Here is a 27,295-nt window from a genome sequence, read left to right as displayed (position 1 = left end):
AATTGCAGTGGTGAGCAGGTGTAATTACAGGTATGGCCGACAGCGTCCCCATTCACTTCTAAGGGGCTGAGTGCAATACCAAGCACAGCCGCTACAAAATGGACGCCGCTGTGCTTAGCAAGCATGGAGAAGGTCACAGCACTCACAGGAACGATGCCTTCAACAGCTGATCAGCGGGGGTCCCGAGTTTTGGACCCCCACTGAATCAGATACTGATGACCCATCAAGAGGATAGGTCATCAGTATCAAAATTCCAGAAAACCTTTATATTTAGCGTCCAAAACCCCTGTACACATTTTAAGGGCAAGTAGATATATTTTAAAATAAACTGTTTATTAATTGTTTTGAAACCAAGAAAAAAAAACACAATTATAGCAAGTGAATTGCGATACATTAAAGTTGTTAGAAATGAAATGTTTCAATGTTCAGACAATAATGTAGGCTAAGCATTTTGAAGTTACTCAGTTTATCACCACTAGTAACTATTACATTTTCAAACAGTATAATTTATAGCTACTACTACTGATGGAAGGTAGAATGGTAAGAAAATAAAGAGTCTGCTATCGTGATGTGAGCATCTGTACAAGACTTAAGGCATCTCAGCAGATTTGTACCTATGACACTGGCTGACCTGTTACATGTGCACTTGGCAGCTGAAGACATCTGTGTTGGTCCCATATTCATGTGTCCACATTGCTGAGAAAAATCTTACTATATGAAAATGAACCTCTAGGAGCAACGGAGCGTTGCTGTTACACCTAGAGGCTCCACTTTCCCTACAACTGCCAAGTCCTCTCCACTTTAACAGGACCAGGCAGTATGATGTTTTTCCATGTGGAGAGGGAGCAGCAGTTGCAGAGTCATTAGGTGTAACAGCAACTCTCACATTGCCTCAAAAGGCTCATTTGCATGTATTAAAACTTCATTTTTCTCAGCAATGCAGGACATATGAACATGGGACCAACAGATGTGCACAGCTGCCAGGCGCACATGTAACAGGTCAGCCAGTGACAGATGCCCTTATAGAAAAGCATGTATTTAGATTTGTTCTGTAGAGTAAGACAGGATATAGGTTTGTACTATGAGTTGTATACGTCTGGGCAGGATACATGAGTCAGTCTGTGTGAGGACCAGGCTAACTAAATCTCCTCTAATCTTACTAATTGGTCTTTTTTTTTAAATAAATGTAAAGTGGAAGGGAAGTCAGATTTCCAGTTTGCAATTGGTAAATGGGCTGCTGCTAGCATAGTTTATGATGAGATATTTGGTGGGAGAAGTGGTTTTTATGCACTATGCGCCTCAGTACTCCCGCTCTAACAGTTAATTACCCGCTGTAATGCTACTATTTATTTCACAGTACTCCAAATGAAAATTCCTGTAAACTAAGTAGCTTCAAACATTAGAGTAAAAATAAAAAATGAAACTGATTTGAAGACCTGTGTTAAGGTATGACCAAGAACTGCAAAACAAGCACTTTACAGCCTAGGGCATCTGCAGGTTTTGCATTCTCAATGGAAAGTGCTATACCTGTCACATTGAACATGGTGTTTGAGCCAGTGACTGACAGCCTTCCTTCTATTACTGTGTATACACAGATAGCTGTCAATCACTGATTGGACCACCTCCTGGACTTCAAAGCCCAGATGAATAAATTCCAAGTTATGCTGAATCCTATAGTTCCCATAACATATCTGCTCAGCTCCACCTGCTCTATAATATGGTGCCTGTAGCTTACATTTTCATGGTGACAGGTTCCCTTTAAAACGGATGTCCCATCTTGCCGTTACCAAGGAGACATGAGACTAAGCAGCAAACGCCAAGCACCTGGGGAACAGTGCAGCAGGCCGGTACGCCTCTGTTTCAGTAGCTCCCATTGCTGTGCATGGGAGCTATATAAAAAGCATAGCACGGGAAGCTATTTAATGGTGAGATAAGACAACCCTTTTAAGCCATTGCAGATGGTAATTTACACTGCGCTGTCTACTAGTGTAAGATTTTAGCAGCTTATGCAAGTTTAAATTCAACAGTCCTCACTTATTTAGGAGCCATATTTAAAATGGAACTTTATTTAAAAAAAACATACAAGATGGTGAACTTTAACTTCAGGGGAAGAAAAAGGCATAATTCAAATGTTTTAAAAGGTTTAATACTCTTCGCCTTCATCCTCTGCTTCAGCACTATCTGCCCCAACTTCTTCATAATCCTTCTCCAGGGCAGCCATGTCCTCACGGGCCTCAGAGAACTCTCCCTCCTCCATACCCTCACCTACATACCAGTGCACAAAGGCACGCTTGGCATACATAAGGTCAAACTTATGGTCCAGCCTAGCCCAGGCCTCTGCAATAGCAGTGGTGTTGCTCAGCATACACACAGCACGCTGTACCTTGGCCAGATCCCCACCAGGAACCACAGTTGGTGGCTGATAGTTAATACCAACCTTAAAACCAGTTGGACACCAGTCCACAAACTGGATGCTACGCTTGGTCTTGATGGTGGCAATAGCTGCATTGACATCTTTGGGCACCACATCACCACGGTACAACAGGCAGCAAGCCATGTATTTACCATGACGTGGGTCACATTTCACCATCTGGTTGGCTGGCTCAAAGCAAGCATTGGTTATGTCTGCTACTGTCAGCTGCTCATGGTAAGCTTTCTCTGCAGAGATAACTGGGGCATAGGTGGCAAGAGGGAAGTGGATACGAGGATAGGGCACCAAGTTAGTCTGGAACTCTGTCAGATCTACATTCAAGGCTCCATCAAATCTAAGAGAAGCCGTGATGGAGGACACTATCTGACTAATAAGGCGATTAAGATTAGTGTAACTTGGGCGCTCAATGTCTAGATTTCTACGGCAGATGTCATAGATGGCCTCATTGTCTACCATGAAAGCACAGTCAGAGTGCTCAAGTGTGGTGTGAGTGGTCAGGATGGAGTTGTAGGGCTCAACAACAGCAGTGGACACTTGGGGAGCTGGGTAGATGGCGAACTCCAGCTTGGACTTCTTTCCATAATCAACAGAGAGACGTTCCATCAGCAGAGAGGTGAAGCCAGAACCAGTCCCACCACCAAAGCTGTGGAAGACCAGGAAACCCTGAAGACCTGTGCACTGATCAGCCTGTGGAAAAGAAACATTTGAATGAGAAACAATTTAAAGGTGTTTTCTGGGTCAATATTGATATCTATTCTGAGGATAGGTCAGGATCAGATATCCCCAATGATCAACTGTTACCTGCAGCCACCGGAGCCATCACTGAGAATGAAGCCAGATTCACAACTCTGTTCAAAGCATTGTGGCAATTCCATGTTACTGTGACTTATCAAAGAAAGCTATGCTTCCGTCTCTGTTCTCAGGGTTAACGCCAGAGGCTGCAGGTAACAGTCACCCCCTCACTACAAGAATAGTCACTTACCAGTTTGCGGATTCTGTCAAGCACCAGATCAATGATTTCCTTGCCAATAGTGTAGTGACCACGGGCATAGTTGTTGGCAGCATCTTCTTTTCCAGTGATCAGTTGCTCGGGATGGAAAAGCTGGCGGTATGTGCCAGTGCGTACCTCATCTGTAGATCAAACAATGCAAACGTGTAATCATACTTCTAAATCAAGTAAACTCCATTCACAACACTGCAACTCCTGAACAACTGTGGGACACACTGTATAGATCTACTTACCAATAACTGTAGGCTCCAGGTCCACAAACACAGCCCTAGGGACATGTTTGCCAGCTCCAGTCTCACTGAAGAAAGTGTTGAAGGAATCATCGCCTCCTCCAATGGTCTTGTCGCTGGGCATCTGTCCATCAGGCTGGATGCCATGTTCCAGGCAGTACAACTCCCAGCAGGCGTTACCAATCTGTACACCCGCCTGACCAACATGTATGGAGATACACTCACGCTGCAAAGAGAAACAGATTATAACTCTACAATACAGTCAAATCAGACTGCACCCCAAATGAGAAAGAGACTCCTTTTTATAATCTCTGCAAAGCATTTGGTCATTAAAGAGTAACATCAGTTTGCTAAAATTTTTGATGTGTCCTAGAAGTTGGGATTGGTGGGGGTTTGATCACTTCAGTAAAACAAAGGGAAACAAGCCCTCAGCATGTCAGTTTTCAGCTGTCTTCCTAAAGAGCAGATCACAGCCAAATGGGCACCTCTGAGTTCACATCAGCGTTCAGCCTTTCCGTTATAGGAGCAGGAGAACGGAAAGGACGGATTCTGCACATAACTGAGCCAAACGGAGCCTACAGACCCCATATAGACTATAATGGGGTCTGTTAGGTTTCCACTCAGAAGATGATTTTGGAGCGGAGACAAAAGCCCTGCACGCACAACTTTTGTCTCCGCTCCAAAATCATCTGAGCGGAAACATAACGGACCCCATTATAGTCTATGGGGTCTGTAGGCTCAGTTATGTGCAGAATCTGTCCTTTCCGTTCTCCTGCTTCTATAACAGCCGGGGAGCAAGCATACAAGCTGGGAGTTGGTTTCACAGCAGCTGGAGTGCCAAAGATTGCTGACTGCTGATATAAAGTGCCGTAGAAAAATATTTGGTGAAACAAACTTAAAGGGGTTGTCCAGGTTCCTGAACCTGGACATTCCTCCATTTTCACTCCGGCAGCCCCCCTGATGCCCTCCGCTAAATCACATAGGGCAAAGGCATTTTTTGGAGATCTGGTGAAGTACCAGGGCTCTCCATGGGGCTGCCAGGAAGCCCGGTGACGTCACAGCCACTGATGGGCAGGATTTAGCGCTGCCTTAGCCAGTAAAACGGCTAGGGCAGTGCTAAAGCCCGCCCATCAGAGCCAGTGACGTCACCAAACACTGCCGGGCGGAAGTTTCTGCCCCGTCAGTGTGTTATTGAAAACAAAGGAGACCTTGCCCTGCTCGATTTAGTGCAGGGCAAGAGAGTACATCGGGGCATGAGATGCTCCAATGCTAGCCTCAGGGGGGCTGCCTGGGTGAAAATAAGGGTATGTCCAGGTTCAGCAAAAACGCTTCCGTCAATGATACAACCATCTGCATCCATTATGAACAGATCCGGTTGTATTATCTTTAACATGGTCGAAACGGATCAGTCATGAACTCCATTGAAAATCAATGGGGGACGGATCAGTTTTCTATTGTGGCAGAGAAAACAGATCCGTCCCCATCCCATTGACTTGCATTGTGGGTCATGATGGATCAGTTTTGCTCCGCATCCCAGGACGGAAAGCAAACCGCAGCATGCTTCGGTTTTCTCTCCGGTATGAGAACGGAATGCATTTTGGAGCACTCTGTTCTGTCCCCATTGACAAAACGGAAGAGATTTTTCCGGTATTGAGACTATAACAGATCTCAATACCAGAAAATATTAACGCTAGTGTGAAAGTAGCCTTATACATCTATATTCCTGCTCATTCTGGGCTGTGAAGTCCAGGAGGCAGTCCTATGTAGAGTTGTTTCAGGTATCGGATTTTCAATACCCAATTGATACTTTTGCCTGGTATCGACCTCGATACCAGGATTTGCCTTTTTTCGATACTAGGCTTCGCTATTGCGCAGTCTAGTATCAGAACAAGGAACGCGATGCTCTCAGCGCGCTCAGTGTTCTCAGCAGCACAGGAGAGAAGGAAGCAGTCTCCCCCTCCCCCCCTGTGCTGCTGCCACCAATGAGTGTAAATGTTTAATACAAATCCCAGAGGCTGGTGCTGGCAGGGAGCTGCGATTAGCAGCAGTTAACCTCTCAGGTGCCACACCCGCCTCCTGAACTAAATGTTATTTTAAGGCTGCCAATAGTTAAAGGGGTCAACTGTCCAGTACAATTTTTGAAGCAAGGGTCACAAAATGGCTTACCTCGCACCCCTGCCAGTCTATACTTCCTGGTCTCAATACAGAAAATATTACAGCTAAGGCTGTAAAAACAGCCAATCGGCCATTTGGACGCCTTTTTCCGTTTTGCTGTTTGCCGTATGGGGAATATATTTTTATACTATGGGTGTTTTTGCACATAGCGACACCCCTGATGTGTATTTTGTTTGTCCTTTTATTTTGGGAAAAGGGTGTTTTTTACTTTTTTTATAGTTCCCATAGGGAACTATAACAATCTGATTGCTATGATCATAGACTCCAATGCACCTGCATTGGAATCTATGATGATTTTACTACTTTCCTATGGAGCCCTATTACAGGCAAGTGCTCCAAAGACAGGGCCTCTGCACACAAGCTCTGGCTCCTCTGATCGCCACACGGGGGAGCTGGAGCATAACCGAAAGGGCGCGCTTTTGGTTTTCAGCGCACTCAGATGCAGTGTTCGGGATTGAGGGGTTAAATAGCCGCAATCGGCATTACTGCCGGATGCGGACATGAGCCGCAGGTGTCTTCTATTAGAAGCAGGCGGCCACCCGCCTCGCCATAAACACCTGTCCGATGATGTACATGTACGTCATCGGGCGTGAAAGTGTTAATGTACACAAAAATCTGATCTGTTAAACGGATGCCTCAGACTGATGCCATACAGTTCCATTGTGAAAAAAGTATATTTTTTACCGGACTGTGCCAGATACAAGAACATTTTTGAATCCTTTTTCTAACATACGTCAAAGGCATAAAACCTGATGTGAACCCTGCCTTATCCAATCATTGATTGGCATTGGCTCAGTCAAAGCTACTTTTGGGCGGAGTCAACCAACTTAAAGGGGTTGTCCGCTTTCTTTATATTGATGACCAATCCTCTTCACTGGAATAGGACAGAGCAGTCCCACTGAGGTGAATTGGACAGCTCCTTGTAATTACACCGCTGTCGTTGCGATGGCGAGCAGGTAAACAATGAAAGCGCTGGCAAAGCGTGCAGTTTACTCTTCAAACAGCTGATCGGCAGGGAGTGGCAGGTGTTTGACTCCCACCGATCTGATATTAATAGAAAATAACTTGGGAGAACCCCCTTTTAAAGGGTTTGTTTACTCCTGACGCTTTTTGTGCAGACTCCCCACAGGGGACCTGGTTTCTGGCCCCCTGCGGGTCACATGGCTTCTGTAGCCAATCAATTGCTGCAGTGGCATGTCTATCATGTCAGCGTGACTCAAGTGGGACATCACTGCTACGGCAGCAGAGAACAAAGGAGCCGGAACCCAACAACCGGTGATCCAGTATCAGGTGCGGCCATGCAGAGGGATCTGCCCAAAAGATCCCGGAGGTGGACAACCCTTTTAAAGTGGCATTAATATCTGGCAAGGGTCCAACACCCCTGATCAGCTGACCGACTAGCTCCAGCACTAGAGGTGCAGGGCGTCACACCCCATCGATTACATATTGTATCATCCTGAGGTTGGACCATTAATGGTGAGATCCTGGAATCCCTCTTTAATGTAGACTACTCATTTGTGACTCATCTAAATTCAAAATCTTTTGTTTGCAACAACCCCGAGCAGCTTCCAGGATTATACACAAAGCTCAATTGAGGAATGTTCTCCCCCAGTCTCCCTGGCACTCCCAAGTTAGCCGATCCCCATTGTTCTGCTCCACGAGGCTTAATCATATGCTGCACATACTAATTTCTGTTCTACTCCATAAACCGGCTGAAAGCAGCAGATTTCTCTCCACTGACTCACTGAGGAATGCCAGACCGGCAGCAACAGGATTAACCGCACTATAGCTGAAACCTACCTATAATACTGATCCAGCACATGCCTACATCAAGCCAGGAGAACAGAACTACTACTCTCAACATGAACTGCAGGTTTCTGGACAATACAGAGGAGTCCTAAAAACCTAGCCTTAAACAACACTGATGCTCATGTACAAGGCCAGCCTGTAGAGGAGACTTGGGCTCATACCATCTGGTTTGCTCTTGAAAACTGAAAGCTATGCTTGGTTGCTATGGGCAACAGCTTTCTTTTAGACCACTTCATAAATGTGCCCATTGTGTGCAAAAATAAATGTTTCATAGCGGGCATCTTATTACTTCCACATTTACACAGTTGAAGGTGGATCTGTGGCGGTGGTCAGCTTTATGGCAAGGCATCCGCACCAATAGGCTCTGTGTGAGCGGGGACCCCAAGACCTCCATCTTTCTGCAGATGGTACACTGACCCATTCATTTCTATGGAGCTGTGAACACATTCAAATCTCAGCACGCCGGTCCTATTATAGGCCATGCTTGTGGATAACAATAGTCCTTTATATTGATGGGTGTGACTAAGCACAGAATGTGCACTGAATCCATCTGTGTGACTGAAGGCCTACATGTACACCTCGTTAGCAGCTATTAAAGGGTTAACTATGCTGCGGGTGTGACCAGCATTACTACTTGGGGACCACTGTTCTCCTAATTACACAAGACCACACAGCTCATCAGATCTATTCAGTAAAATCCCAACCCCCCACCCAGTGTATGCTCCGGCAGAGAAACCGGAAGTGCTGTGATCGCTCTACTGTGAGTAGATCATGAGTCATGGACAAGTAGCGGGAAGCCATGACTTCACCATCCTCCAGCTCACACCTTCACACAAGAAAGCTACGTGTATACCCACACCCCCAGACAATACTGCCAGGATCATACCCGTCACAGACACTTAGGGCACAATGAAAGGCACACTAAACTGCACCGTCACCCACACTTTTAGGTTTGCCACATAAATGTCTCTACATTATGAAAGAGCACAGACTGCTTTCCATCTGACCTTGTGAGGACTAGAGCCTGAAATACCTACTTAATGGGACCATGGATAGGTCATCTATACCAGCTGGGGGCCCCCACTCCTGGCACCTCCACTGGTCAACTGTGTGAAGAGGGCTCACAGTGCCATACACTGTATAATGGCTGTGCCTGGTATTGCAGACAAGTCTCATTCACTTGAATAGGACTGAGCTGCTCCAAGAGCACAACCAATGAACGTGACGTCACTGGTCTAGGAGGCGGCACCAGGGCACGCCAGCCTCTTCAAACCGCTGAACAGCAGGGATGCCAAGAGGGGGACCTCATACTTATCACCCATCCTCGCCTTAGGCGCTAGAAACAATGAAATAAGCTGCACACTGCACCACCACCCTGCCCTTCTTCACATGACCGTTACAGCCAATCAATGGGGTCAGCGGTCACATGTGCACAAGCTTTCTGCTGGGGTCACACCTTTGATGTAGCAGCGGTATTTAAGCTTATTGAATTATTTTTCCCTATGTCACGCCCTTTTTAAACATAACTGAGAAGGAGTAGTGTTCACACTAGCATCATGATGGCTACCTCTACAGGAGCCGGCTAGACTAGGATGAGCAGGGCGCCATGACACAGCAACAGACATCTGATGGCGAGGAGCCTGCAGAGCCTAACGGAGGACCGTCACGTGACTCCACCCACAAGCCTGACAACGTTCACAACGAAGACCCACACCCCGCCATCTCCGTGACTCATGCCTGCAGAAAACCATGGGGATTAGAAGGGAGGAACCCGGCACGTGACCCAGCACGTGCGCCCGCCGCGCTCTACCCGCCACTGGCTAGGAGTTTCAGGAACAGCGCGCCCAATTAACCTACGCAGCACGGAAGGGGTTAATAACCGCCTTCCATTGAAGGCTCCGCCGCGAGCGGCTGCTCTCAGGCGGCATAATGTGAACAGTTTAGGTGGGGCACTTCCTGCGTCAGAGAGGATGCCATGTCTAACAAAGAGCCGGAGCGCTTCCCTCACATCACTTACCATGACTGCTCAATAGAAACGTTGAAATCCACACAGAGAGAGCGGTTCCAAGACGTCTGAATTCTCACCGACCGACAGTTAGGAGTCTCGGTAAGAACTGCCCTGGAATGTGCTAGAGCCACTGCCTTTTATTAACTTTGTTAGCGTGACGTCACGAAGGCGGGCGCACTGGAAAGGGGTGGGCGGGGGAGGAACGGCTATTGGTTCCTTCGAAGATTCGAAAGAAAACGTCATGTGTAGAGCTGAGCTCAGTGGCGGCCGGAAGCGGCAGGGTTATGTGGCGAGGCCGCTGGTGTGTTAGAGCAGAGGCTTATCAGTTGCATCGCAGCTGGCTAGGCCTTGTCCTCATCCTCAGCAACTCCAAACATGGTAAACGCCTGATATCGAACCGTCTTCATACCCGAGGGTGTCCCGTGGTTTTTGTACCCCAGAAAGTGCATATGGCGCCTCCTCTGAGGGAGAGGAGACGGTGACGAATCCTCCTTCAGACTCCTGAAGGAGGTTTTATCAGAACTGGTGCAAAGCAAAAGTGTAACTGCCAGCAGGCCTGCTGAATTAAAAAAAATAAATTTTTGAGAGAAAAATGAGCAATGGAACCTGTTTTTCCATCAGTCATTGCTAGTACCGTATGTACGTCTGCGCCTGATAAATGGGTTGTCCCATCTCGCCAATTCCATTCCCTTGTAGTGAATGGGGGCTACGCAAACAGCCTAGAAAAGTTGTGAACCTATGGCACACGTGCCATAGGGGGCACTCGGTGCCCTCTCTGTGGGCGCGTGCGTATGGCCAGATTATAATCTGGGGGCCGACCAATCCGCTCTTTAAGGCTACATTCACATCTGATCTGCATTTTTTGCGAATCCGCAAAATATGCTGTCACACAGTGTGCTGTCCGCTCCGTAGCCGCGCAAAAGAGAGAACATGTCCTATTTTCCGTTTTGTGGACAAGGATAGGCATAGTTACAATGGATCGGCAAAAAAAAAAAACTATTTTTTGCTGACAGCAAAATACATACGGTCGTGTGAATGTAGCCTAAATGTGAGGCACAGTGACGCGTCCTGGCTGGCAGCGCTCCTGCTCTCCACTAGCTCTGTGTGGGCGGTTGGCAACATTGCCATGCGCAGGGAGCAGTGCCGACGTCGGCTTCCGCCCTCCCCTCTGCAGCCTCAGCGCGCACTGGACTCCTATACAGTTTTGGACCCCCAATTCGACGTAGGTAGGCCTCAGCCCTGTATATGGACTACATATTATGGAGGTCCTCCATTGGAGGATGTATGTAAGGAGATGATGAGCTATTTAATATACTACCCTGTATATGGATGATGTATATATGGATGTTTTAAAGGAAAACTGTCACATTTAGACCCTAATTTAGATTTTCATATATGTAGTTACTAATAACATGATATTCCAGAATCAGTTACTATTAGACTGACTTACCCCATATTTAATAAGATTTAGCCCTTCGCAACCAGTCTGCATAAAACTGCAATGTCACTATTCAGTTAAGATGGCCGCCACTGCCCTCACCCTGAGGCTAATCCCGCCTGCCCTCATTACCCACAATGCATTGAGTTCCTCACATGCACTAGCCAGTAACAATAGCCCCCCAAAAGTGTCAGTAACCAGAGCTTTCCCCCCCTAAAGGGTTAATCTCCTGCAGCACAAAGGGGTCCTCTTACCACATGTTGCTTTCATTTATACACTGAGCAGACGGCAGATCTCCCTTCCCTGTTGTGCGCTGCTTCAACTCTGCATTCTCCAGCTCTGCTGAGTGAGGGAGCATCTGCCAAGCGCAGGGACAGGGAGAAGTGCACACAGCCCTGGCACTGTTATCAGCTGCTGGGGAGGACCTGGCTTTAATCATTTACTTAGTCCCTGGCTGTCAGTAATGTGACCTTTGCACGCAGCGTGCTCCGTCTATCAACAGATAGATGGACCATGCCTAGCAACCCTATTTTAAAGGGATTCTGTCACCAGGTTTCACCCTCTCCAGATAAAAATATGGTTATGTTCAGGGAGCTTTAACTATTCCTAATGTGGTCTTATAAATGTAATCTGTAGGCTCATTTTGCTAAAAATACGCTATTACTAACCTGTCAATCAACAGAATAAGGTGCCCAAGGGGATGTAAATGGATCCAAGCTGCCGTTCGTGCCCAGCGCCGCCTCATAATCTTCTGTGACGCCTCCTGCTCTCCCTCCCCCTCCTGTGACGTCTCCTGCTCTCCCTCCCCTCCTGTGACGTCTCCTGCTCGAGCCTCCCTCCCCCTCCTCCTGCTGTAACATTGCGATGTTACAGCAGGAGACGTCACAGCAGGAGGAGGGGGGAGGGAGGGAGAGCAGGAGACATCACAGGAGGGGGAGGGAGAGCAGGAGACGTTACAGCAGGAGGAGGAGGGGGGGAGGGAGAGCAGGAGGCGTCACAGACGATTATGAGGCGGCGCTGGGCACGAACGGCAGCAGGTGCGGGCGGCAGCTTGGAGCCATTTACATCCCCTTGGCACCTTATTCTGTTGATTGACAGGTTAGTAATAGCGTTTTTTTTTAGCAAAATGAGCCTACAGATTACATTTATAAGACCACATTAGGAATCGTGAAAGCTCCCTGAACATAACCATATTTTTATCTGGAGGGGGTGAAACCTGGTGACAGAATCCCTTTAAGCACAGGTAAAAGTAGGCTGTACAGGGAACAAAAATGTGGAATTAAGGGGTAATTGAATACACAGCGAAAAGTTGAAATAGGGCCACCAAGGTGATATTAATCACCACAATCCAATACTCCAAAAAAAAAAAGAAAAATACGACAGTTATCCTTTAAGGAGGTGATGAGCTATGTGATATACTACCCTATATATAGATATATATACACTACTCACAAAAAGTTAGGGATATTTGGCTTTCTGGGTGAAATTTCAGGATAAACCTAAAATGCACTCTATCCTTTACAGGTGAATTTAATGTGACCTTCTCTAAACCTTTGAATGCACATGTCCAACTGTTCAATATTTCAGTACTTTTTGCACAACTTGCTGTTCTCTAACAAGGAGCTTAACGGCAAAATAAACAACAGGTGTTTGATCCTTGACTCACCCAATACATTTCCTGGTTCAATTAGAATTGGTATTTAAACAGTCCTCCTCATCATGCTGTTCACATTTTGACATCATGAGACAAAGACGACATCTAAGGGTCCATTACACGTCCACAAATGGGTCTGCATCCGTTCCGCAATATCTGGAACGGGTGCGGACCCATTCGTTCTCTATGGGGCCGGAAGAGATGCGGAGAGCACACTATGTGCTCTCCTCATCCGCATTTATGGAGCGTGGCCCCGAACCTTCTGGGCTGCGGCTCCTGAAAAAAATAGAACATGTCCTATTCTTGTCCGCAATTGCGTTTTTTTTTTTAATATCGCTCCTACGCCCCCTCTGTGCCCCATGCAGTTTTCCCGCTCAGTATGTTAATACTGAGCATCGGTACAGGGAGAAGGAGACGCCAGGGTTTCTCAATGGGCGTCTCCTTCTCTCTGGCTGTGCCGCGATCCAATCACAGCAGAGAGCGTCACAGCCAGGGAGAAGGTGAGCTTTTTTTTTTCTTCCTGGCTGTGATGCTCTCCGCTGTGATTGGATCGCGGCACAGCCAGAGAGAAGGAGACGCCCATTGAGAAACCCTGGAATCTCCTCCCTGTACCGATGCTCAGTATTAACATACTGAGCGGGAAAACTGCATGAGGGCACAGCGGGGCGTAGGAGCGATATTTAAAAAAAAAAAAAAGACAGGGTGGCAGCATCAGCCAAGGAAGGAAAGGTATTTATCTAAACTAAAAAAAATCCATGAAAGGTCCTCTTTAAATACCCTATTTTCATGATATAATATCACTGGAGCGGGAACTTTTTACGTTTTCAATAAATTTCACCCGAAAGCCAAATATCCCAAACTTTTTGTGCGTAGTGTATATATAGATGATAAGGAGGTAATTAGCTATGTATTATTCTGCCCTCCATATGGAGGATGTATGTAAGGAGACCATGTATACAGGGCAGTATAATACATAGATCATTATCACAGCCATTTTATGTTTGTGGGCTGGTGAGGTTTGTGCTGCTTATAAGTCCCAGTCCGGCCCATGTTAATGTACAAGTTATTTTTTCTAAACTAAGACCTCATTAGTTAGGTTAAATTGCAGTGTTGGCACTTTGCGATAAATAAGTGGGTTTTGGGTTGCAGTTTGGGCACTTGGTCTCTAAAAGCTTCGTCATCACTGGCCTAGAACAATATACACTGCTTCCATAACGCCAGGAATTGCGGAAACAGCAGAATGCTGGCCCACTTGGCTGTTTCTGTAAGCCCAGCCACCTGAGCCCTATCACGCCATGGAAACGGCAAGATGGAGCCACTCCTTTAAAGGGGTTATCCTGGAAAAGATAATGATGACTTATCCTCAGGCAGGGCTTGGTATTGCAGCTCAGCCCCATTGACTTGAATGGGGCTGAGATGCCATTAGGCCATGTGACTGATGTACAGTGATGTCACTGCCCTAGGAACAGGCTGCGGCGCTCAAGGCCTCTTCTAACAGCTGATCGGCGGGGGTCCAATGGGAAGTGGGAAGAGCAACTAGGCCTGGACACAGGGAAAAGGGAGCAGTTCACCTCCTACAGCCACCCTAATCCTGGCCCTGACTCCTCACACCGTATGAGCGGACCCAGATGGTAGGACCCTGGAATCCCTGAACAGCCCTACAGATAATGAAAGGGCTTGAGACAACCTGTTCCTCCAAGATACATAAGAACAGGAGTCTCACCTAGGGTTTGGCGATATACCGGTATCACGATATACCGCGGTATTAAAAAAAGGCGATATGGCGATATCGCTGTTTCCTAATTACCAAGGTATTTTGTGACGTCATAGAAGCGGTCATGTGCGCTGACCGCTTCTAAATCTGCGTCCGCGCCCGCCCCAGCATGATTCCATACCAATTGCTGGCCGCAGCGGCTACCCCAGCTCCTCCATGCAGGCTCCCATAATGCTACTGACGTCGGAATCAGATGACAGGCAAGGCTTGCGGCGGCGCTCTCAGCAGTTCGGCGTGGGGGAAGGAATTCTGTGACTCGCATTCCCGGCACCCGACCTCTGACAGGACGCTGTGATCCGCGCAATTAACCCCTCAGGTGTGGCACCTGAGGGGTTAATTGCGCGGATCACAGCGTCCTGTCAGAGGTCGGGTGCCGGTAATGTTCTTCAGTCTCTGCATTGGTGGCAGTGGGCAGTGCGCCCCCCCCCTCCCTCCCCAGTATTAATCATTGGTGGCAGTGGCCACAGGGTCCCCCTCCCCCCCATCATTGGTGGCAGTGGGCAGTTCCGATCGGAGTCCCAGCAGTGTACCGAAGTCCTGGCTGCCATGGTATGATAGTGAGCAGCATTATACTCACGTGCGCCGTGGCCACCGGGCGCTCCTTCTTCTCATAGGTCTGTATGGCGCATTGCTAATGCTATAAGCATTAGCAATGCGCCGCACAGACAGAAGAAGGAGCGCCCGGTGGCCACGGTGCATGTGAGTATAATGCTGCTCACTAACATACCATGGCAGCCAGGACTTCAGTAGCTTCCTGGCCGCCATGGTAACCGATCGGTCAGTGGTCACAAAATAAATGTACTTGTAAAAAAACGCAGCACTCTCCAGTCTTGATTCTCTCAAAGGTTTATTCACCAACACTATGCATAGTGTTGGTGAATAAACCTTTGAGAGAATCAAGACTGGAGAGTGCTGCGGTTTTTTACAAGTGCATCTAAAGTTGGGGGAGTTTGAGACTGACTTCAGACACGGCAGGCACCACCACAATAAGGAACGGTATTTACCCCTGTTTTCCGTTGTGCTGCTACACTTCGTTTTTTTCTCACAAAATAAATGTGTTATTTTTTTAATTGTTATAATTGGTATTGGTAATTGGTATCCGTGAGTACTTAAATAAAAGTATCGGTACTCGTACTCGGTCTAAAAAAAATGGTATCGGGACATCCCTAATATAAAGTTTAAACCACTCGTTTCGGTACAGAATTAACCCTGTAATGTTTTTGTTGTTACTAGAAGTCAATTGACTAGTTACAGATACCCGAAATGGTGAAAAATTACATATAAAAGTATAACAATTAACGTCTCCTTGTGGCTGCCTGGCTGTCCCCATACAGTATAACGTCTCCTTGTGGCCCCCATACAGTATAGTGTCTCCTTGGACTGTCCCCATACATTATAATGTCTCCTTGTGGCTGCCTGGCTGTCCCCATACAGTATAATGTCTCCTTGTTGCTGCCTGGCTGTCCCCATACAGTATAATGTCTCCTTGTGGCTGCCTGGCTGTCCCCATACAGTATAATGTCTCCTTGTGGCTGCCTGGCTGCCCCCATACAGTATAACGTCTCCTTGTGGCTGCCCCCATACAGTGTAACGTCTCCTTGTGGCTGTTCCCATACAGTGTAAGGTCTCCTTGTGGCTGTTCCCATACAGTGTAAGGTCTCCTTGTGGCTGTTCCCATACAGTGTAACGTCTCCTTGTGGCTGTTCCCATACAGTGTAACGTCTCCTTGTGGCTGCCCCATACAGTGTAACGTCTCCTTGTGGCTGCCCCATACAGTGTAACGTCTCCTTGTGGCTGCCCCATACAGTGTAACATCTCCTTGTGGCTGCCCCCATACAGTGTAACGTCTCCTTGTGGCCGCCCCATACAGTGTAACGTCTCCTTGTGGCTGCCCCCATACAGTATAATGTCTCCTTGTGGCCCCCCATACAGTATAACGTCTCCTTGTGGCCCCCCATACAGTATAACGTCTCCTTGTGGCTGCCCCATACAGTATAATGTCTCCTTGTGGCCCCAAGTGTTTTTTTCTTCTAAATGGGCATTTATCGCGATAAATTTCTTAATATCGTTATCGTGGGAATATTTTTGATATCGTCCAACCCTAGTCTCACCTGGCCTAGACGCAGGGAAAAGAGGAGACGTGAACAGGTACTGGATCGGCAGGTAAGAACCAGAACAACACACTTATCTGCCGCAGCCACCACGACTGGAACCCGTGCATATGTACTGGAGCCCACACACCAAACAGGACACAGTACAAACACCAAACATAGGAACCAGAACATTAGTAACTGCCTGGACCCCCATGCGGAAAGTATGCATGAAGGCACCAGGCAGAGCTGCTCACTGATTTGTAGTTTCCCCTCCGGGGAACCCTGGGGCCCTCTCACCAAAGGCACAGATACACAGGGAGATGTCTAGCATCCAAGCAGGACTGAGCATACACTATAGACAGACCAGACATGGAACACCAAACTAGACATAACAACACCGACCCATACATAAACAACACCATACAACTAAACGGATAGTGAAGGGAAGGTGACAACGGGAAGACATCGATGTCCCACTAGGTGGCCCTCAAGGACTGGGCAGATGGAACACTCAGGAAAGGAGCATAGCTCCAGCACCAACAAAGACTGGAGTACAACTGACTCCATACTGAAAGCCACAGGCAATATAAACCCCTAGTAGCCACACTCAGCCAGGAAGTTAAGCCCTCCAGCATCAGACAGGGAAAGAACCAGGAGGAAGGTAAAAACATGCTGCAACAACATGTTGAGCCTGGCAACCAGAATGCGCGACTAATGTGTCACAGTGAACAACAACACTACCGTGACACAGCCGTGACACCATTCGTGGACAGTCCTTTTCTCCATAGATGTTTGATCGGGTTCAAGTCAGGGCTCTGGTAGCAGTTTTGTAATCTTTTGGAATGTTCAGATCCTATGAACACCATACAAATCATATCCCCCCTTTTCAGAACATTGCAAATAGCCAGGGGCGTTGCTAGGTTAAAACATTCGGAGCCTGGGCCCCTGATGTTTTATCTCAGGCCCTGGATGTCCTGCCTGTCAGATAGATACAACTGTATTGCCATCCTCAGGACGGCAATACAATTAAATATAATGCCCTGCAAGAGCTGAAGGACCTGTGGTGACATCACAGGTCATGTGATCAGTTCTAAATGCAGTAGCTGAAAAGGACCTGCGATGTCACCATCATATGACCAGTGCAGGAGAGGACGGCTCAGCAGTGAAGAGAAGTCCTGGGAAGAAGCTGTGGTGAGGTCTTCTACATGAGGAGAGGTAAGTGAAGGGGTAGATTACTCAGTGTGAGAGGCAGAGCTATGTTGAGAGTTGTGGTTATTTAACTGGGACTGTATGTTAGGGCTGAAGGGAGAGGTTATTTACATGGGACTGAAAATTTAGGGGGTGATGTTATTTACAAGGGAATGCATGTTGGAGGTTGCTAGGGCAGGGTGACGTTATTTACATGGGACTATATGTTGAAGGCGGCTGTGGAAGCGAGTGATATTATTTACACGGGACTGAATGTTTATTACTACTGAGGGGTCTGTAAATAGCTTTATTACCACTGGGGGGACAATAGGGGGCCATATTTCTACTGGGGGGCTCTGTAAGGGCATTATTAATACTGGAGGACTCTTTTACTAATGGAGGCACTCTTGGGGAGCACTATCACTGTTGGGGGCACTGTAGCGAGCAGTATTACTAATGGGGGCATTCTTGGGGAGCATTATCACAGTTTGGGGCACTGTAGGGGGCAGTATTACTAATGAGGGCATTCTAGAAGGGAATTACTATTGGTGGGACTATGAGGAGCACTATTACTATGGGGAAGAATCTCTGTATGGCACTCATTTTTCTTCAGAATAGTATTTGGGGGTACAGAAAAGAGAGGAACCTAAGATGTCCGTGTGTCTCACATTGCAGAGACGAGGCGGCTGAGAGAAGTTGTCCGGACCGAATGGAGAAGATGATGACAGAGAAGATCTACATGAGAGGAGACGTCACCTGGGAGGCCCTGGATGTGACAGGTATTGCTGTATAGCAAGTACAGTAAAATGTCTTCAGTGCTAGTGTTTGCGGTGGTGGTGGGGTTTGGGTCGGTTGGTCGACTTGGAGAATTGGTCATTATGCATTGGGGCTCGGGCCCCAGATCTTTTGAGACCCTAGCAACGCCCCTGCAAATAGCTATAAAGAAAAGTACAAGGAAATCTAAGTTCAAAGGAGTAATTCACTGTCTGAAGTTCATCTATAATGAGGATAAAGTATTATTATGTGTGTAATTCAGGGGAAGTTTTAGAATATAATGATAACTTGAATCAACTACGACTACACAGTTTTTACTGTGGATCTGTCAGGAAAATATGCTGCCCCTTAACTGGCAGTATATTAGAATGACAAGTCAGACTAAGGGCTTATGCACACAAATGTATTTTTTGTCCGTGTCTGTTCCATTTTCTGTGTGCATTTAGTATCCGTATGTCCGCAAGTCTGTTCCACAAAAAAATAGAACACGTCCTATTCTTGTCTGTTTTGTGGACAAGGACAGGCATTGTTACAATGGATCCGCAAAAAAACTGATGTAACACGGATGTCATCTTTTTTTTTTTTTGCGGACCGTAAAATACATACAGTCGTGTGCATGAGCCTTAAAGGGGTTCTGCACTTTGTTTAAACTGATGATCTATCCTCTGAAAAGATCATTAGCATCTGATCGGCGGGGGTCCGACACCCGGGACCCCCGATGATCAGCTGTTTGAGAAGGCAGCGGCGCCATGTTATAAGGGAAAATAATAAAATATACAGAACAACTAACCCAAACCCGAACTTCAGTGAAGAAGTCCAGGTTCGGGTCTGGCTACCACAGTCAGTTTTTTATCACGCGAGTGCAAAACGCATTGCACCCGCGAGATAAAAACTGAACATCGGAACGCAATCACAGTCAAAACTGACTGCAATTACGTACCTACTCACACGATTTTCCCTGATCACAGACGCAACGCATCCAGACCTAATCCGGACACGCTCATCTGCAAGGGGCCTTACTTTGCTCCACAGAGGTCTTGGATTTGAATCCCATAATTTTCATGGAGTTTTTCTGTTCTCCTTTTGTGTGTGTACGTCTCCTCTGGATTCTCTGTTTTCTTCCCAGCCTCCAAAATCATACTGATAGGTTAATTTTTTCCATATGAAAATAACCCTAGTGTGTCTGTGAGGCGGGGAGTTCAGATTGTTAGCACAGCGCCATACAGAGAGTGATGACAATATCTGTCCAGCTCTGCAGAATATGGCAGAACTATAAAATAGCTGCTATGAAGCAGGGCTGTGGAGTTGGAGTCTGTGTCCATTTTGGTGGAGTCGGTATAAAATAGACCGACTCCGACTCCAAAAATATATAATAAAGGAGTCAAAGAACTTGCTGTTTTGCCTGTCCCAAAGAGGGGGTTTAATTGCAGATGGCATTGCTGCTTTAATGAAACGGAGAGAGACACTGTTATTGGATAATACAATTCTTTTGGCAGCTGTTTACGTGGACCCAAGTCATCGTATATTGCTGGATGATCAACAGATTACTAAAGGAAAAGAAGCTCTGACTGAGGTAGCAATTAGGATGAGTGGGCTACAGGACTGCCAAAAGCAAGAGGAATTGGGTCTTGACAGTACTACTGCAACCATATCTTCAGCCTCATCAGATGAGGAGTTTAACTTCGAAAAGTATTTGGATGACATGGAGCAGACAAAGCGTTGCCAGATTCCGCTCCCATAGCAAACAGATTGACCGTATTTCAGCAAAATGTTTCACTTGCTCTCAAAGAGTTCAACCGATCATCAAAACTGACTGTGCAGGAGGCAATTCCTTTATACCCTGAGATTGTTAGAGGCGTTGCCCATGTGGTCACCGCTTTGCCACCAACCCAAGTTAGTGTAGAGAGGCTGTTCTCTAGCCTTAGGCCGAGTTCACACGAAAGTGTGTGGCCCGTGCTGCGGCCCGCAAATTGCGGGCCGCAATGCACGATCACCGGCCGTAGGTCAGCCGCATCGGATCGCGGACCCATTCACTTTAATGGGTCCGTTATCCGCCCGTTCCGCAAAAAGATAGGACATGTTCTATCTTTTTGCGGAACGGAAGTGCGGGACACAACCCCACGGAAGCACTCCGTAGTGCTTCCGAGGGGTCCTGTTCCGTGCGGCCGTTCTGCAATTCCGGATTTGCGGACCCATTGAAGTGAATGGGTCCGCATCCGTGATGCGGAATACACACGGAACTGTGGCCGTGTATTGCGGCCCGCAATTTGCGGGCCGCAATACGGCCACGGATCACACACGTTCGTGTGAACTAGGCCTTAAAGTAATTCGATCAGATTTGAGGTCATCTGTGAAGGAGCATCTGATGGAGGCAATACTGTTTCTCAGAACAAATTCATAGACTCACCCCACAAATGTTATTCAGGACGTTTTTGTTGAAAACAGTTTTTTTTCCCACTTACTGCAGCGTTTTGCATATTTACAATTTATTAAAGTTTTTGGGTGTTCTAAAGTTGTATCCAATAAATATATTTTATGTTCTACCTAAATAGCTAGATTATTGTATCATAAGGGTGATAAAAAGCTTAAATTAAGGTATCGCTTAAACATGTGCCATGTATGAGGGAGTGGGAGTCAGGAGTTAGGCCTCTTGCATACAAACGTTTTTTTTCCCCCGTTTCCGTTATGCTTTTTGCGTTCTGTATACGGACCGTATACAGAAACATTCATTTCAAAGGGTCCGCAAAAAAAAGGAATTTACTTCGTATGTATTCCGTTTCCTTTTTTCCGTTCCATTCAAAGATAGAACATGTCCTATTATTGTCCGCATAACGGACAAGGATAGTACTGTTCTATCAGAGGCCAGCTGTTCCGTTCCGCAAAAAAACGTAATGCACACGGACGTCATCCGTATTTTTAGCGGATCCATTTTTTGCTCCCCGCAAAATACTGAAAAATCTATAGGCATTAGGGGAAATTGAGAAGTCGGGGCTTTGGCTTACCGACTCCATAGCCCTGCTATGAAGTATTTGGCGCCATATAAAGAATATAATTATTATTGCAGGCTGTATTGAAATGAAAAAAGCAATGTGATTGGTTGTTATGCGGAGCTCCACTTTTGCTTTGAATCCGTTTTGATAAATAAAACCGTGTACAGATGTTAGATAAAATATGACATTTGTACAAATCTTTTTTTAGGTGGCTTTTCAATTTTTTTTGCTGCAAATCTGCAGCGTTGTGCAGTACCAGCAAAGTACATGAAGCTATAACGCTGCATAAAAAATCTGCAGACATCCGTGGCAAAAACTGCATTTACCTTATTTATGCAGCAAAATCTGCAGCAGAATCCGCAGCAGACTTTTCTGCTGTATTTTACATCCTGTGGGGATGTATCCTGATTATTGCATGTGAGAAAACTTCCTGCATTTTTGTCCTGTGCATTACAGTTTTGCCACATTTTTTACCCCATTGAGCCATTAAAGCACATTTCCAGTTATTTATATAGTTTCCTGTGAAGGTGCGGCTCAGCGTGCACTATGGGAGTCACAATCAATGCATCAGTCAAACACTATATTTATCAAGCCGCTCAGCATAGTTGGAAAAGTGATATGCTTTCAAGTTTACAGTAAAGGGAATCCAATTTAGTATTGTCTTGTGTTTTGGTATGTTTTGTACATTTGCCCAATTCCATGCACTTTTATTTAAATTTTAAGGAATGATGGCCTTCAACCTTAAAAGAGGAGCAAAGAGTAAAACACAACTGTAAGTAAAGGAACAGTTCTAAAGTTGATACAGAATAAAGAGAGTTACAGGAGAGAATAGATTGTGATCTGATTTCATGACCTGAGATGCTTTAGACCAGGGCTAGACTTGGTGTGTTCAAGATCTACTATAGTTATACAGAAATTACTAATTGGCTACTATGAAATCGTCCGCAACCATGTTTAAGTCACAGGCTGCATTTACGCAAGGTGCTCACCAGTTGAGAAGTATTTTAGCTTTGAGAACGTGAGTGGAGATAATTTATTGAAGGCTATACGCTATACAAAAAAATAACTGAAATAAAGTGGCCTAAATGGGAGGAAATGCTCAAAAAACCCAAACACTGTGGCGTGTTTGTAACTGGGGGAGCAATTCCTCTGCATGTGATCTGCTGCTAAAGGCAATCCCTAGCAAAAATGCATACAATGGAGGATGTCGGCAGCGGACCACATGCACCACAATGGCATCCTACACAAGATGGGATAATGTGTAGATGCAAATATAAAAATACATAAATCACTGCGAAAGATGCACCACAATGATATGCAACTGACAACACTGGCTAATCCCTACAGCTGATGTTAAGAGCTGAGACTTTAGGCTGGGTTCACACCTGAGCGTTTGTAAAACGCTCAACAGGCAAGAACCAATGATCCCCTATGGGCATGGTTCTCACCTGAGCGTTTTACAGCGCGTACGAACGCGCTGTAAAACGCCCTACGCCTCAAGAAGTACAGGAGCTTCTTTGGGGCGTATGGTCGCTCGTTCCCGTACATAGACTTCCGGGAACGCGCGACAATGGGCGTTTGCTTGTTGCCGGCCGCGAATAGGAACGCCCGATAAAATCGTGCATACAGAGCACTCCATACAGTACGCTCAGGTGTGAACCCAGCGTTAGATAATGTATTCCTGTCAGAAACACATCGGAGCCCTTTTGCACCACCGTCAAAGGTTAGGAAAATTAAAGGGAACGCGTCTCATAACTTTTCTGCTAATTAAACCCACATAGTGTTTTTTCTAGTCTTTTTTATTTTCTCATTGTAGATTTTTTTTTTATTCTATTTTCTGTATATAATTATGGGGCAGCCATCTTGCCTGATTTGTTTACAGCATTTAGAGATATGCTTTACAGCAGCCACATGGTACACAGATTAAGTGGACTGGAGGGGACTCATTGGGGGTCATTTTTGCGCTGGCTTTGCTGCCGGACGATGCGTGTAATTTATGATGGGGAGTGCGCCTTGCCATTAATTAAGTGCACCTTCAGCAGCCCATGTGTCTGGTGGAAAAGCGATTCCAGCCCCTGGCTGCAGTAGTTTTTCACCAACATGTACACCTGTTTCCAGGAGTAAATGTTGGTAAACTTGTCGGGGCCGATGTCCCGCCATGCTCACACTCCGAAGTGTCAAACATGGCGCAGAAACACCCATTCAGCAAAATATTGTTGCACTAGAGTTTTAAAGGTTGCAAAAAGGAGGTTGTACAACATTTTTATGCTAAAAACAGGCGTAAAAATGTATGTCAATGACTTCGCCCTCACCGATCGAAACCTTTAAAATGTCTGAGTGTTGAGACCCCCACCAAGAGAGGCGGTGAGAGAGGCGTTGATATCACGCTGTCTCATCTCTGCAGGGGCTCACTGGAAGTCTGTGGGCCCGTCTTGGTTGTATCTTCTGCAGTGAGGAGAGTGAGTGTGATATGCGTGCGCCTCTTTCTCCTCGTTTTAGCGATCATTCATTTATATGCCTCTATGACATATCAAATATTTTACCAAAACTTTTAACTAGAGTGATGGGTTTAAAGGACCAGGGCAACATCTTTAAAGGGAACCTGTCACCGGGATTTTGTGTATAGAGCTGAGGACATGGGTTGCTAGATGGCCGCTAGCACTTCCGCAATACCCAGTCCCCATAGCTCTGTGTGCTTGTATTGTGTCAAAAAACCATGTAGGTTTTTTTTGACACAATAAAAGCACACAGAGCTATGGGGACTGGGTATTGCGGAAGTGCTAGCGGCCATCTAGCAACCCATGTCCTCAGCTCTATACACAAAATCCCGGTGACAGGTTCCCTTTAAGTTGTCACTGCACTCTGAGAAGTTTCTTTTATCTACACCTGTGAGATCCTGAACCTAAAACATTTTACCGCCCATGAAATCTGTGTGTGCTTAAGAAATTAGATTGTAAGTCTCGCTAGGGATTTTCACCTTCCTCCAGAATATTAGATGATGGGAGACTCATGATTTAAATCAGGGGTTCACAAGCTGCGGCCCTTGATACCAGTCTGTGCGGCCGCCAGCCATCTGTAACAGACATGTAGGTCTATGTCTTGTGGCTGCTCACATGTATTGTTCATGTATTCTTCCATTAGGTGGAAATCCTGGAAGTGTAACTGGTATATACTGTGTGTTCAATATGCCATAAATATAGTATTTCAGTTGTTAATACCCCTTTAAATGTTATTTTCGGCCCTTGTCATTGGTTCATTCTGGCAATGTGGCCCCTAACCAGAAAACGTTGTGCACCCCTTATTTAAAGGGAATCTGTCACCCTGATTTTTGACTATTTCTACACTAATACATGACCGGTACTGCACATAAGGAGTCCATATCGCTTCTTTTTATTTTCCTACTGCCCCCTGTTCCCCCGCTGTCAGCGATCAAAGCTGCACTGAAATACCCAGTCCAGACTGCTCTGCTGACATAATGGAGAGGATGCATGCACGCATGCATGGCAGTCCCGACAACTTATTGAGCACTGACAGAGGGGTAATAGGGGGCAGTAGGAAGCTAAAAAAAATATCGACCTGGATTCCTTATTTGACTCGTGTTACTGCAGATCATAGTCCAAGATCGCGGTGGCAGATTGTGTTTTATTTCCCCGGCCAGCAGAGCCCACACAAGCTCACTACTGTATACAAAATTCCTTGCTGTGACTGTGATTTATGGTAAATCAGAAGGGAGGCGAGGAATGGCAACCTATTTTGTGTCTCTTCATAATGGCATCCATCTTAAACTTGACTCTTAACACAGCACAATAATGTAATCTATGTGAAAATATTCTTAGCTCGTCTTAAGAAATGCACCTTCAGTTGCTAGAAACAGTCCTGGTATTCACAACATTCATTCTCACCTCTGTATAAATCCCGCTCTCCGGGCCCCTGATATGAAGAGCAGCTTTCACAGTCACATACATAAACACCAGCAGTTGGAACTGGCTGCACTTCTGGAATGTAGGGAGCTTACTTCATGAAAATGCTACTTTGTCTTTGGAAAGGGGAAAAAAGCCCAGAAGACATAACTGTATTCAGACTGCATTGCTGTTATCCTACTCCACATTCTTCCTTTTGCAGATATGTTGGCATTGGTCACCTTGGTCTGGATTTTAAAAGGAATATGTCACTGATAAACCAGGCACAAAGCTCAGCTGAACGTAATCATACTTGTCACTTAAAGAATTGTTGCTTTATTCAGGTGAAAATGTACTGTTAATCCAAACCGGAAAGGGGGAGGGGTCTGCCTTTATGTAAAGTCCTGTCTAAAGCCCACACTTCGGGAAGATATACTGTAAGTGAGGGACATGAACACGTGGAGTCACTGTGGGTAGAGACACATGGAGCTAAAAACAATAATAAATACTCATAGGAGTTTGTTTTAAGCCACCTAATATACCAGAGTCCACAGAAAATCTACTACTAAGGCCTCATGCACACGACAGTTGTTTTTCTCGGCCTCAGTTCCGTGTTTTTTTGCGGATAGGATGGGGACCCATTCATTTCAATGGGTCAGCAAAAAAATGCTAATAGTTCATCCGTTTGTGTTCCGCGTCCGTTGTCCGGGTTTCCCGTCAGCAAAAAAAATAGTGCATGTCCTACTTTTTTCACATTTGCGGACAAGGATAGGCATTTATTACAAGGGATCTGTGGAAAAAAAACGGATCCTCCAAAAAAAACAGATGCCGCATCCGTTTTTTTTTGGCGGACGCAAAAAACAACTGTCGTGTGTGTATGAGGCCTAAACGAGATAGACAAGGCAGCAAATCATAATGAGGTCGTAATTATGGGAGACTTCAACTACCCGGATATAGACTAGGAAACTGATCTCATAAAGGAAACAGGTTCTTGGCAGTAACCAAAGACAATCATTAGCTTTCGCTAATTAGCTTTCGCAACTGGTTAAGGACCCGACCAGAGGGACGGCCATACTGGACTTAGTACTAACCAATAGGCCTGACAGAGCAACAGATGTGCAGGTGGGGGGACACCTGGGAAATAGTGACCAGGGAGGCACAAACAAGCCAAACTTCCAAAAAGCACAGTTTGACCAGCTAAGGCTACTTTCACACTCGCGTTTGGTGCGGATCCGTCTTGTATCTGCACAGATGGATCCGCACCAATAATAATAATATTGTAGCCAGCAATAACGCTTTCTGCAAATTGTGCTACACCCACTTCTAGTATAGGATCAGACCAGACGGGCTAGCAGTCGCTCCCCTCATGTGTCAATGCTCCTTGGGGACCCATGACCTTGTAACTGGTTCACCAGTTGTCTGACCTTATAACACATTTGGTAGGTACTTACTACTGCATATCGGGACAACATGGAAGTTAGAAAGCGATGTAATGTTTATATTGCTCGTATTGCTATTATTGATTCATCAAATCATCAAGAAGATATGACACATATGCTAGTTTTAGATTAGGTATTTGTCACACAGCTCAGGTACCCACCCATGTTCTGGTGCCTCCCTGCCAGCTACAATAGTGATGCCTGGGCTTCTCTGGTGGTTAAAGGGGTTTTCCAAGACTACAAAATTGATAGCCTTTCCATCAAATATCAAAACTGTGGGAGCGATAAGTCCTGTTCATTGTTTACCAGGTGCAGGTACTTCTTATAGCGGCTGTGATTGTTACTGCAGCCCACTACCACTCGAATTAAACTCATACACTGCCT

The 27,295-nt window shown here is 46.1% G+C and overlaps 1 protein-coding gene across 1 annotated transcript; it reads right to left on the bottom strand.

The window, feature by feature from the left end:
* Positions 1-447: 447 nt before the first annotated feature.
* On the bottom strand, positions 448-9,820 carry LOC120995967 (tubulin alpha chain). Its single transcript, XM_040425537.1, has 4 exons — positions 9,672-9,820; positions 3,674-3,896; positions 3,414-3,562; positions 448-3,118 (listed from the first exon to the last, which is right to left on the bottom strand). The coding sequence occupies exons 1-4, from the start codon at positions 9,672-9,674 to the stop codon at positions 2,144-2,146; spliced, it is 1,350 nt and encodes a 449-aa protein (XP_040281471.1). The 5' UTR covers positions 9,675-9,820; the 3' UTR covers positions 448-2,143.
* Between the last annotated feature and the right edge of the window lie 17,475 nt (positions 9,821-27,295).

Source organism: Bufo bufo, chromosome 3 (assembly GCF_905171765.1).
Source record: "Bufo bufo chromosome 3, aBufBuf1.1, whole genome shotgun sequence".
NCBI classification, from domain to species: Eukaryota; Metazoa; Chordata; class Amphibia; order Anura; family Bufonidae; genus Bufo; species Bufo bufo.
Note: the sequence above shows the minus strand (reverse complement) of the source record. Positions and strands in the feature narration are given on the sequence as shown.

Bases quoted from the DNA above. Each gene is read 5' to 3' on its own strand.
- LOC120995967 (XM_040425537.1), bottom strand. The intron at 3,563-3,673 runs GTAAGTAGATCT...TTTGATCTACAG, and splicing joins CCTGGAGCCTACAGTTATTG to ATGAGGTACGCACTGGCACA. The intron at 3,119-3,413 runs GTAAGTGACTAT...TCTTTTCCACAG, and splicing joins TTGACAGAATCCGCAAACTG to GCTGATCAGTGCACAGGTCT.